At 39.1% G+C, this 12,096-nt stretch overlaps 1 protein-coding gene across 1 annotated transcript; it reads right to left on the reverse strand.

Annotated features, from left to right (window-relative positions):
• Positions 1–5,621: 5,621 nt before the first annotated feature.
• On the reverse strand, positions 5,622–11,804 carry kcnmb3 (potassium calcium-activated channel subfamily M regulatory beta subunit 3; the record flags this gene model as incomplete). The annotated part of the gene is made up of 4 exons (XM_079243882.1): positions 5,622–5,990; positions 6,400–6,571; positions 8,024–8,227; positions 11,716–11,804. The coding sequence occupies 4 exons, from the start codon at positions 11,802–11,804 to the stop codon at positions 5,622–5,624; spliced, it is 834 nt and encodes a 277-aa protein (XP_079100008.1).
• Positions 11,805–12,096: the final 292 nt, after the last annotated feature.

A 12,096-nucleotide genomic window follows, 5' to 3' on the forward strand; every position in this document is an offset into this window, starting at 1 on the left:
CCTCTGATGGCTTGCTGGTAAAATCCCATTTCCTTCTCTTTTAGATTTTTTTTTTTTTTTTTTTTTTTTTTTTTGGCGTTGTTGCCCAAAAAAAAAAAAAAAAAGAAGACTTGTAGCAGTCGTTTAACCTGCCGTGCTGTTACACTATGCAAGTCATGATCCCAAAATGTCCTGTAACGTCCAGCAAAAGAACAAATGGTGATGTCTCAGTGAGGAAGAAGAGGAATCACTTTAACTGACAGACTTGTACAGAGAAGTGTGAAAATGGAGAGTAGAAGCTGTTTGTAAGCATGAAAAGCACCTCGAAATCCTGCCTTTTACTTCTTGCCATTCTTAGAACTCTGAAACTTTAATTCAAGCCATCAGGTTAATGTGTGAATGGAGTTTTCCCTCTTGTGACTTCTGATGTGTTTGGCGCCAACAAGTTGCAACTTGTATATCCATATTTAAAACTGAAAACTAGTACAAATCAAATCTGTAAGTTTTGATTAATTCTGTAAGGCTGTAAGCAAATAACAAAAAAATTCATGTTGAAAATTTACATGTGTTCTGACTTGCAAAAGTGTTTTGCAAAGTCAAATACAGGTGTAAATTTACATGTCTGAAGCTAAAAGTATATTTTACAAGTAAGAAAATACACAAAATTTAAAATTTAGAAAATAGAAAATATATGTAAATTTTACAAGTGAAGATTTTGAAGAAAATTCAAACATTTTTACATTAAAAAATTATTTGCGAAATGTTAAGTTTCTAGTCTGAAGATACAAGTACTATTTAAAAGGCCGAAAATACAACTACATTTAGTGTTAGTCATTTTCAAGTTACAAAATTAGAGTTAGAAAATACATCTACATTTGACAAGTTGTAAAATGCAAATTTTACGAATTGTACAATTCACCTCTATATTTGTTAAATTTACTCAATTTTCTTAACTTGTCAAATGTATCTAAGTTTGAAATATACACATGCAAGTAAAATTTAGGTTTATAAGAAAATAAATGTGCATTTTAGAAATTATAAAAAAGAAAAATTTCAAGTTGCAAAATTTACTTGTATGTTCATGTAAAATGTCTTTTTTTTTTTTTTTTTTTTTACTTTTAAAATGTGATCATATGAAGTAAAATACAACTTCATTTTACAAGTTAAAAAAATATCAGTAAGAAAGTACTCCATTTTTTTTCATTTAAATTCTACTTGTAATTTCAGACTAAAACGTACCTAAATTAAATAAATACAAGTACATTTTAGAAATCTGAAACTACAAGTAAAGTTAATGACATTCAAGTAAATTTTCCTGACAAATTTACTTGTGGCCTATTATGTAAAAAACAAAAAATAAAAATGAGTTTTACAGGTGCCTTTCATCCCATATGTTTGTAAATACTTATATTTTCTGATTTGTAAAATGTACTTTTACTTTCAGACTTGCAGAAATAATCCATACTTATACCTCTACTTGTTACAATTTCAGTTATAAATCTAACAGTTTCATAACATAAGACTTACCAAGCTGGATATACAAGTTGGAAAATGTACTTTTCTGGCTTAACTGCATGGATGTGACATAATTTTTAACCTCCTTGTCTTCTGTGTTTTTTCCTGTGATTTTTTATTTTTTTATTTTTTTTTTTATTTTGGAGGAGCTTTCGCTGCGGAGGCACGTTTAGTGTTAAAACTCTACACACAGACACACTATTGACCAGTTTGTGTTTCCTGCGCGTTTTAAAGAGCTACTTAGGAAACCGATCCCACCGAGACGCTTGTGCCTCTGTACCGGATACGGAGAAGTGGGCCGGACCCAAACTGAAAGAACTCAATGCTTCAAACTTTCTAGAAAAACAATCTAAATGATGCCATTTCCCGTTGCACCACTTCTAGTTGTTTCTTTTCTCATCCTGCATCATGCATGAGGTCTTCTGATAACTTCTTTGTTTTTCTGTTTTTGACCTGATGTTGGTTACTTGAATTTTATGTCTCAAAATGTTACTTGTTTGAGGTACAAAAAAAACAAACAAAAAAAAAAAAAAAAGCTACAATGGAGGTAACAGATACTGCTACTACGTGTGCAAATGCTTTCCTTGAATAATTACAGAGGTAATATATTTTTGTATTTTTAAATGTAAACAAGCATATATGTAAACCGCTAACCAAAAAAAAGAAGAAACAAAAAGGGCCGCATGAGATGAGCCGTTCTCGTGTTAAGTCCAGCAAACATCCAGCTAGTCCTTGAAAGGAAGAGGTGAATGAAGGAAATGTTCTGAAACACCATCCTTTTGTCTTTCTGCCTTTTAGTGGAAGTCTGCAAGCACAACAAGTTTGAAGAAACTACCCTGCATGTTATAAAGCAACCGAGACTCATGTTACTTATATATTCATCTGTATATAGCAAAGCTACTTCAAATAACTTGTTTTAACCATCCTCATTTGTCTGATAAGAAACTGTATGCTTTCATTTATTGTGCTGTTAAATAAAAAACATTTTCCTCACCTGGATGTATTCATGAAGGAATTTGTTAACAAGTGAAAATGCAGGTAAAATGTGCTGTTTAAAAGGCAATATTTCTCAAGGAAATGAGAAAAAAAAAAAGGTTAAAATTCAGCCCTAAAAAATGCTTATCTATTTTAGTATGGATTTAATGTACGAAGAATTCTTTAATAAATTCTTTAACTAAATAAAACTGTAAAATCAGCTAGCAGTCTTGCTAACCTGCTAAAATTAAACTAGATAATGTAGCACTAGCTTACTTTATAGTTCTTTTCAGCTCCAAGTGGATTTTTAGTCCCTAAATAGCCTCACTTAAATCTAAATATGAAAGATTACCCACATTATCTTAAAACTAACCAACTAAGTGCTAGCATTTAACGAGATTAGCACTGCTATATGGCTTCATGCTAACACCAGCCTTAACCAAGCAGCAACCTCCGGTGGTTAAAAGTGAAGCCTATCCAGAAGTGCATAAAATTGCAGTTCCCCCTTCATCCACTAGGGGCTGCAAAACAGAGCAAATCCCCATAGACTCCCATGTTAAAAAGACCAACTTCACAGCAGAAATGAACATGTTTACAGCCTGGTTCAAAAATCCATTTTTGGTTTATCATCTAAAATTCGGCACATTTAGGGGCGTGTTTTTTTGATTGACAGGTACCCGATCTCCCGCTTCAAGTAAGAAGAACGTAGAACAATCTCGGTTTTTAGCCGGTTAACAACGTGACTTAGCTTTAGCCCGCTTACCTCCATTAGCTGGTTAGCTCCTGTTATCTCCGGGTTAGCTCTTAACTACAAGTAGCTTGGAGTTCGCTTGATGTCAATCATCCACCATGACGCTTATAGCCCCCATCTCAGCTCCGCCTCTGCCCATATTTGTATTTTCTGGGTGAGACGACACACATGCCACTGCCAAGATGGCAATGGTAGGAATCGCCCACCGAGCTTCAGTTCAGCTCTTCAGAAACCTGTGGGTGACGTCACGGAGGCCATGTCCATATTTTTATGTATTTTTTATATATTTATATGTTCAGGCTGCTGGTGATGTAAGGTGAGAGTTTATTGACACCCTTTGGGTGTGTGTCAGGACAGGGCGGATATGGCCTGTAAACTGTAATCTCATTGTGTTCCCACAGCATATCGTAACCTTACCTGAGAAGTATCAGCCGGTTAGCAATAGACGCATTAGCTACATAGCATGATGCCATGGCAGCACAACACTGTCCTTAAAGTATAACCACAACATGACGCAGGAACAAAGGAGAATGACGGTCTTCCAACAGTTTGGGTTCTTCATCCTCCTCAGAACGGTGCTTAGTGATGCCATTTTTAAGGAAGATTTAAGAAGCAAAAAGAAAATCTGTTGCTCTAAACAATGAGCCATTCCTGTTTAAACCAGTCTATAAATTGCAGTGTGTCAAAATTCCACCCTTTCAGGTCAGATCGGTTAGATTGGTACCTCAACAGAAGGATAATAAAAACGTAGAATCAATCCGAGCTGACATTAGGGTACCAATCCCTGTTTTTGTATGTGGAAATGTAAAGTAAAGCACCCTGACCTTCCCCAACCCAACCCACAACTGTCAATGGAAACGGGGCTTTCATACCACCATCACATGGTGTAAACATCACAACCTGAATGTTGTTGCTGCTGACCATGTCCATCCCTTCATGAGCACAGTGTAGCATCTTCTGAGGGAAACTTCCAGCAGGATGATGCACCATGTCACAAAGCTCACATCATCTCCACCATGATGATGAGTTCACTGTCCTCCAACGGCCTCCACAGTCACCAGATCTACATCTAGCAGAGCAGCTTTGGGATGTGGTGGAATGGGAGATTCTCATCATGATGAGCAGCAACTGTGTGATACTTCATATCAACATGGAGCAAAATCTCAGAGTAATGTTTCCAAGACCTTTGTTGAATCAATCACACCAAAAATTAAAGCAGTTCTGAAGGAAAAAAGTTTCTAATCCGCTACTAGCAAGGGGAACCTTGAGTGTATATATAGAAGACACTGCACAACAGTTTCTCCAAAATTCTTATATTTGCATTTTGACACCCACCTTTTGCTTCTTTGGAGAGCTTTTTTCCCCAGAAACCTTCAGACAATTTTAAAAAATGCAACAAAAAAGCACATTTTTTATTAATTTTTTTAATGCATTTGAACCTTTATCTGACTGTCACAAGTACAAAGAAAACCATTCTCAGTGTTCTGAGTAAAAAAGTGAATCAAATATACTATTGAATATAGAATTTCAACAATATGTTTACCCATATGTTGTATTGTGTTTTTTTTTTTTTTTTAACAGCTGGGCATGTTTGATATTGCAGTTTCTAAAAAATTCTGTTTATTCTGGCTACATGCAAAGGTTCCAGCTATTCATGTGTATTGTTGTCAGATTCTTGTTTTCATGATGCTGAATTGCAGAGTGGTGCGGTTGTTCCAGAAGGATGTTAGCTGGGGAATTAGCATGTTCTCCCCATGCAAAGTTTCTCTCTCAGCATTCTGCCCTATTATTCTTTCATTGTTTTTTTTGTTTTTTAAAAAAAAAATTGTTTTAACAGTATTAATATTACTGTTTTAGATTACATATGGGAATGCAGCAGTGGACTATGCTGACTCCTGAAGCTCGGTGTAACCATTGACCACATGCAATGTCGCTGTTGGAAGGTATTGCATCTATTTTGACCTGAGTAAAAATCCTGTTGGCTCTTTTATATGTTTCTCTGACTGAATTTGGCACAAAGCTGCGAGTACTTATTCATATTTATCTGTAAAGACCAAGATTTTGGTGGAGTCCCCTTTTATACCAAGTCCTGGCACCCTTACCATCAGCTATGAAACTGCTAGCTGGAGGCTCTTCTCAGATTTTGGCATATGGACTTCGCATCTTCCCCAACATAAATTTCTTTGGGTGCATATTTCTGCATAATTTCTCCATTTGTTTATGAAAATGATTCCATTTGGCCTTACTTTAATCAGATTAAAACAAAAAAATACATAACATTCTATTAAAATTGGGTATGATATGAGCAACACCAGTAAAATGTTTGCATCTTCCAGCCTTGGATTACTTCTAAGATAACATATAGTGTTTTTGGCATATTCTATCATAACCAGGGACTATATCATGAAGGAGACTGCAAACTGGATCGCTGCAGGAGTCTATAGAGTTTACCCTGAGTGTATCTTGAAGTCAGCCTTCCTCCTGTTGCCTCAGTGCTCATTTCAGAGGATGCATGAGCTAAGCACTGTGTTAGCTTCACCAGCCCCACCAGCAGAGCCCCACCGCCCAGCATCACACATGGCCACATCAGTCCAAACAGAGCTCTTCTGAAAGTGTACTTCCTGGTGTAGATGACGTGGTTGGGATGCGTGTCATTGTTGCTGAAGCAGGACAGGTTGCTCCCCAGTTTACTCTGCAAGCTGTTCTGTACTAGTTGTGCTTCATCTTGTAGACTTTCTTTGTCCATTTGGCATTTCGGTATGTAAAAACACTGTGAACAGAAAGAAGTTTTTATCATGTGATCATCTGATTTTATTTGGTAGGGCTGTTTACAACCAGTTGGAAAGGTTAAAGCGTCATTATATGCTGCTGTGGGACAGAAACACAGCTTGAGACAATCCCTTTGAAGAGAAGATATTTATTATTTTACTCACAAAGACATAAACTAGGGAACTACTACTATCATCCTGTCAGCTGGGACAGTGTTTCATGTCCCTTTTTAGTATGCTTTCCCAAGTTCCTGTTCACTGATTAATAAAAGGTCACGTTTAAAAGCAGCAGAAATGATGTGTTAATTCTCAAGTCTTTTGTTTTTTTTTTTTTTAGCATTTAAAAGGCTACACATGTGGCTGTTCATATAAAGTTAAATTCCTAAACTTGAAATTGCATTAAATTCTTACCTCAGAACCGAGGAGGACAGGCTCCTCATCAAAATGAAGAAAAGTTTCCTGATTGGAGTCACTGAGGTTAACTTGCACCTTGAGGCAGGGTGCTGTGCTCACACCTTTGCAGTCCACCCACTCTTCCAGGATGTGGGTCTTCCACAGCACACAGCTGGCTTTCTCCCAGCAGCTACAACACAACCACCAGGAAAAGGTTCAGAAAAGCCTGACCCGAGCTGCTAGCGTTACAACTCACTCCAGACAAGTAACAAAAACATTTTTAGCTAAAAGATACTGATGTTTAGAGGACAAACCCCTAAAACTTTCATCTGCTCAGAAATTTGGTCTTAATTTCAAACAATCTCATCAAAATGATGAGTGTCGATTGATGCTAGTTAGCCAGTGTTAGCTAACATACCGGAATGACTGGCGTAAAAATGATAGTTTCTCATCATAATGTTAACTTTGTAGAGAAATCCCCATCATTTTGGTGTTATTATGGACTGTAGATGATGAAATCCATAAATTCCTTGCAGTTGCACATTGAAAAATGTTGTTCTTACACGAAATACTCAGCAGGTTTAGACTGCGGAGGGACATTTCTCTTTATCTCTCTCTTTTACATCCCCAATAACAGTGTTGCATCATTAACACGTATGTCTCCTATCTCAGCAGGTCTCCCTGGCCGGGAGTAGCAGTTCCTGTTGTCTGTTGTCTTTCTGTCCTCTTCCCCCCACACAGCAGAGGCAGATGGCTGTTCATAAAACTCCCTTTTAACAGGTTTCCTTCCTGTTAAAAGAGAGTTTTTTCCTTCCCACTGTCGCCAGTGTGATTGCTTAGGATGGGAGATTGAGTTGGCGCTTCCAACTCAATCTGTTGGTTTCCTTATATAGGCCATTATGAATTGTCTTTCATTATGTTTTATTCTCTGTCTGTAAAGCATCTTGAGATGGCATTGCCGTGATTTGACGCTATATAAATACAGTTGAATTGAATTGAATTGAATTCAACTGTTGCACCATTTCTCACATAGTTGTTGACAAAGTGGTGAACTTCGCCCCATTCTTGCTTGTGAACGGCACAGATTTTCAGACGCTACTTTTATATCCAATCATGACACCCGCCTGTTTCCATTTGACCAGTTTACATGTAGATTGATCCAAACAGGGTTGTTTTTGGTGAATTTCCCAACTTTCCCAGTCATTTTTTGCCCCAGTTCCAGCTCTTTTGTAACCTGTTGCATCAAATTTGCATCAAATTTAAAATGAGGGAATGTTTGCAACAAGACAATGAAGTTTATCAGTTTGAACATTAAATATCTTGTCTTTGTAGTGTATTTAATTGAATATAGATTTAAAAAATGTTTTTTTTTTTATCTACATTCAACACAACTTCCCAATTTCAGTGGAATTGTGGTTTTATTTAATAAATGTGATTTCTTTCTATTACTAGATTATGTACTTATTTGTACATGTACTTATTTGTACTATATCAAAGGGGAAATTTGGATTTTTTAAAAATTTGTTTGTTATTACGCAGCTATTTTACTGGTCTGGGCCAGTGGAGTCAAATCACACTGAATGTGAACTCTGAAATGACTTTAACACCCCTGCCCTGAGCCTCCATGATTTCATGTAAATACCTGTTAACGTAGGGTTTGACTGTGGTGATGCCGACCACAAAGAACATGAGCACAGAGAAGGCCATCATGGTGAAGCCCAGCAGGATGGCTCGGTCCTCCCCGACACTGGACTCCAGCATTTGCGTCCGAGCTTCCTGGCCGCCACGTCCATCAGCTTTCCTACCGCAGTTGGGCTCAGGTGTCCCTGCCGTGTGGACTAACTCCCTGTGTCTCTCGTACACACACATCAACACAAACACATGATAACATCCATACATAAGGAGCTTGGATCAGTACAAATGTTTGGTTTCTCCAGTTAAGCATTATGTTTGCAGTTTAACCCCAAAGAAGAAAAGCATTCAAGTTCCAAGTTCAAGTGCAGACTAATTTTGTTTTGTGGAACAAATTGCAACTGTAAGAAGTCAATTTCACAAGAATAAATGTTTTATTGGTACTTTTGTGAATCGTCTAATTTTTTTAGGGTAAAAGCTCAGAGACGTCTTTTCCACGACCTGAAAATGACGGCTTTTCACCTTTCACTTTTCAACCATATTTAGACGTTGTTTAAACGTATGGGAGTGCCGTCTTCTCAACGTCTTTTCAACCAAATTTTGCTGGGTGGGAGACATGCAGCTTTTAGACAGACCGAGCTGTCAGTAAGAGGAAGTAAATTCCAGACAAATCTACTTTCTGTTCCAGATAGTCCATTTTGAAAGGTGGAGTATGTAAGATTTTCAATATTTTCAAAATAAATTAACTAATAAAATAACTACAATCATAATTAGATCGTTTTTTTTAAACATGTAGGTTCCAGTCTGTCCATATTTGATGTGTTACAAGTTTAATTAATGACAAATGACAAAAAGCACTTTTTTTTTTTTTTACTGGTAGGGTCTTTGTCATTAATTAAACTTGTAATTTAATTAATGACACCTTTAAGGCTCATATTTAAAAGAAATGGCAAAAAGAGCATCAACTCTGTGATCATTTTTAATTATTGTTTTGTCTGTGTGAATGTTTTATGTTTATTGTGTTTTATTGTTTTCTCTGTCTCTTCGTAAACTAGCATCCTTTGCTATAAACCCTCTTGTTTAAATCTCACTTTTTTTTGCTACTGATTCTCATTAGCCTGGACTGCCCCAATTAAATAAACAAATAAAAAAAGTCGGGATGCAACGATACCGATACCAGTATCTGTATCGGCTCAATACCAAGCGTGTGTACTCGTACTTGGTATTAATAAAAGTATACCGATTCCACACTATTGGTGGACATACGAGCAGTTACCGCTTTCAAATCCATCTCTATGGCAACGGGTTGTAAAGACGCGCGCGCGCGCACACACACACACACACAGCACGTGCACACGTCACTTAAATGGATCAAAAATTCACATGCAAGCAAGTAGAGTAACGCAGAAAAAGGAGTTCCTACAGTATAGTAAAGTGATTTTACTACTGATATTTAATCTGGGGCTGCACGGTGGCGCAGTGGTTAGCACTGTGGCCTCACAGCAAGAAGGTCACTGGTTCAATCCTTGGCTGGTTTGGTCAGTGGCCTTTCTGTGTGGAGTTTGCATGTTCTCCCCGTGTATGCGTGGGTTCTCTCCGGGTACTCCGGCTTCCTCCCACCTTCCAAAACACATGCATGTTAGGTTAATTGGTTACTCTAAATTGCCCCTAGGAGTGAGTGTGAGCATGAGTGTGGTTGTTCGTCTCTCTGTGTGTGGCCCTGCGATGGACTGGCGAGCTGTCCAGGGTGTACCCTGCCTGTTGCCCAAAGCTGGCTGGGATAGGCTCCAGCTTCCCCACGACCCTGAATTGGAATAAGTGGTTCGGAAAATGAATGAATGAATATTTAATCTGTTACTTTACTTCTTAGCAGAGGTGAATAAAGTAGAAGAAGAAGTAAAAATGTGGATCTACCTGTGCATTTAGAACAGGTGTTTTCACTAACAGGCTCATCCACCTTGCAGTGGAGCTGAGCTGATTAAATCCAGCTGGTTTAGTGACTGGTTGAATACTTTTACTCTTTAAATCTCTGCTTGTTACCCCAGAAAGTCACATCTGTACTGTAAAGCTTTACTTTGTAATGCGTTAAACTTGTAATATACTACACGACGGGGGAGAACTTTCTTCTTGTTCTTGAAGCCACAAGAAGAAAAACAAAAGCTGTGTATTGTCTGGCCGATTCAGGCTCCACAAGAAGCCCAACGGGGGGGGGGGGGGGGGGGGGGGGGGGGGGTCACTGCAGGAGGTGTCTGAGCTTTTATGTGCAATGAACCTGCTTATTTCATATTTAATGTAAAACTTCATCCATGGCCGGGCGGGTTGTGCACGTGGCTGGGTCTTTAAACACCACATGCTTTAGAACTTTCCATACTTTCTCAGCACCTCGATCAGCTGTTTTATTAAAACAATCAAGCATACAAGCTTTGCTTCTGCCTGTTTTGTTTTTGTTTTACTTGATTGTTTTTTTTGGAAATGGACAAACTGATTGTGACTGATACAAACAATACAAAACTAACTAACTAACAACAATCAGTTGAACCTACATCAGCAAAAATGCTGAACCGTTCTCCGCGTTAACCCCGCCCACCTCAAATGTCTGACCAATCACGTGATACTTCTCAGAGCTCCAGTGTTACGGCCCATGACCACTCATCTAGCTCATCATTCCAACCATCATCACCTGGGGGATCTGATACACCTGGCTTTCTACCTGGAGCTGCCCTCAGGCTGATGTGCTGGATGCTGATTGGTCGCCACACGCTCACCTATTCTTGATTGGCCGGACCTTCTTCTGAGCACCTGAATAAAGGCTGTCACCGACCTTGGTTCCTGGCAGCTGTGTTTTGGTTGAGCCTTGGTGCCACAGCGTGCCACTCCTTCACTGACAGCGAATGAGATTGACTGTTTGGTGTTTGAGTTGACGCTTTTGTGATTACTGCTGGGTTGGTGCCAGCTTTGGTTTATACTTTTGTTATCGGGTTTGTTTGGTTGTTTTCTGACCTTTGATGCCTTTAGGGAGTAGTGGGTCCAAAAATAAAGCCTTCATTTGCACATTTTCCTGGTTTTCTTTTGTTATTGTTGCCACCCCTGTTTACCCCTGGACAAACTCCATTGAGGGTCGTAACATCCACGAAATGAAAGTCTGTGTCAACAACAGTCTTCAAAATGACGTCATTTTCTTCTCGAGGCCTTAAAAACAAACAAACAAAAAAACTTCAGGCTTCTTGCAGACTATGCAGCAGGCTTTACTTTGTAACGTATTACCCCCCCCCCCCCCCCCCCCCCCCCCCCCCCCCCCCCCCCAACGCTGTCTCTCCATCGATGCATCCCTGCTTGCGACAGTTTATAAACCGTAGATGTAATTTCTAAAGCTTCATCCTTGTCCTGGCTTCATACATGAACAACAGTGAAGTTGTTGAACCGCTTCGTCTCACCTAATCTTTAAAACAAAGTATTTTTCAGACGAAGCCACTTTAAGTACAAACATGTCCATGTTCTTCACAGTTGTTTTGTTCCAAAGACGATGCATATGACAGCATTTTCAGGTTGCAGTTATGGTCGCTGCAGATGGCTGTAAGACCCACGCATCCATGCAACACTCCGTGTGTATACCGTGTGAAGAAGCTGTTTACATTCAGCTGCATTTTTCCCATCATGACAAACTCCCAGCAGTGTGTTCGCTCCGCTCCAGTTTGCTCTTACCGTGTCTGCCGTCTGCAAGCACCGTGCAGGTTGATGCTAATGGGGATGCTAAACGACCTCCGGGGAGAAGAAGATGAGTTCAAGAACATTCCCGCTCCTTTCTCAGCCACCATCCGGCCTCAAGCACAGACATCCGCATAACAAGCTCTCTCTGAAAGTCAAATCTGCTTTTTCCAACAGCTGATGGTGTTTAATCTCCAACAGGCTCCAGTACAGTGACCAGTTTGCCGTTTAGTCACCAGGGAACATGTTGTTTACCAAAGCTCAAAGGTGAGAGCAACATCTTCCACTCTCATGTGGGTTTCTATAGAAACCAGCACAGGTGAGGCAGGTAGCATGCTAATGGCCCCTCGCTGGGAGTGTTTGTCATGAACAAGTGGA

Source organism: Telmatherina bonti (genome assembly GCF_933228915.1).
Source record: "Telmatherina bonti genome assembly, chromosome: 7".
NCBI classification, from domain to species: domain Eukaryota; kingdom Metazoa; phylum Chordata; class Actinopteri; order Atheriniformes; family Telmatherinidae; genus Telmatherina; species Telmatherina bonti.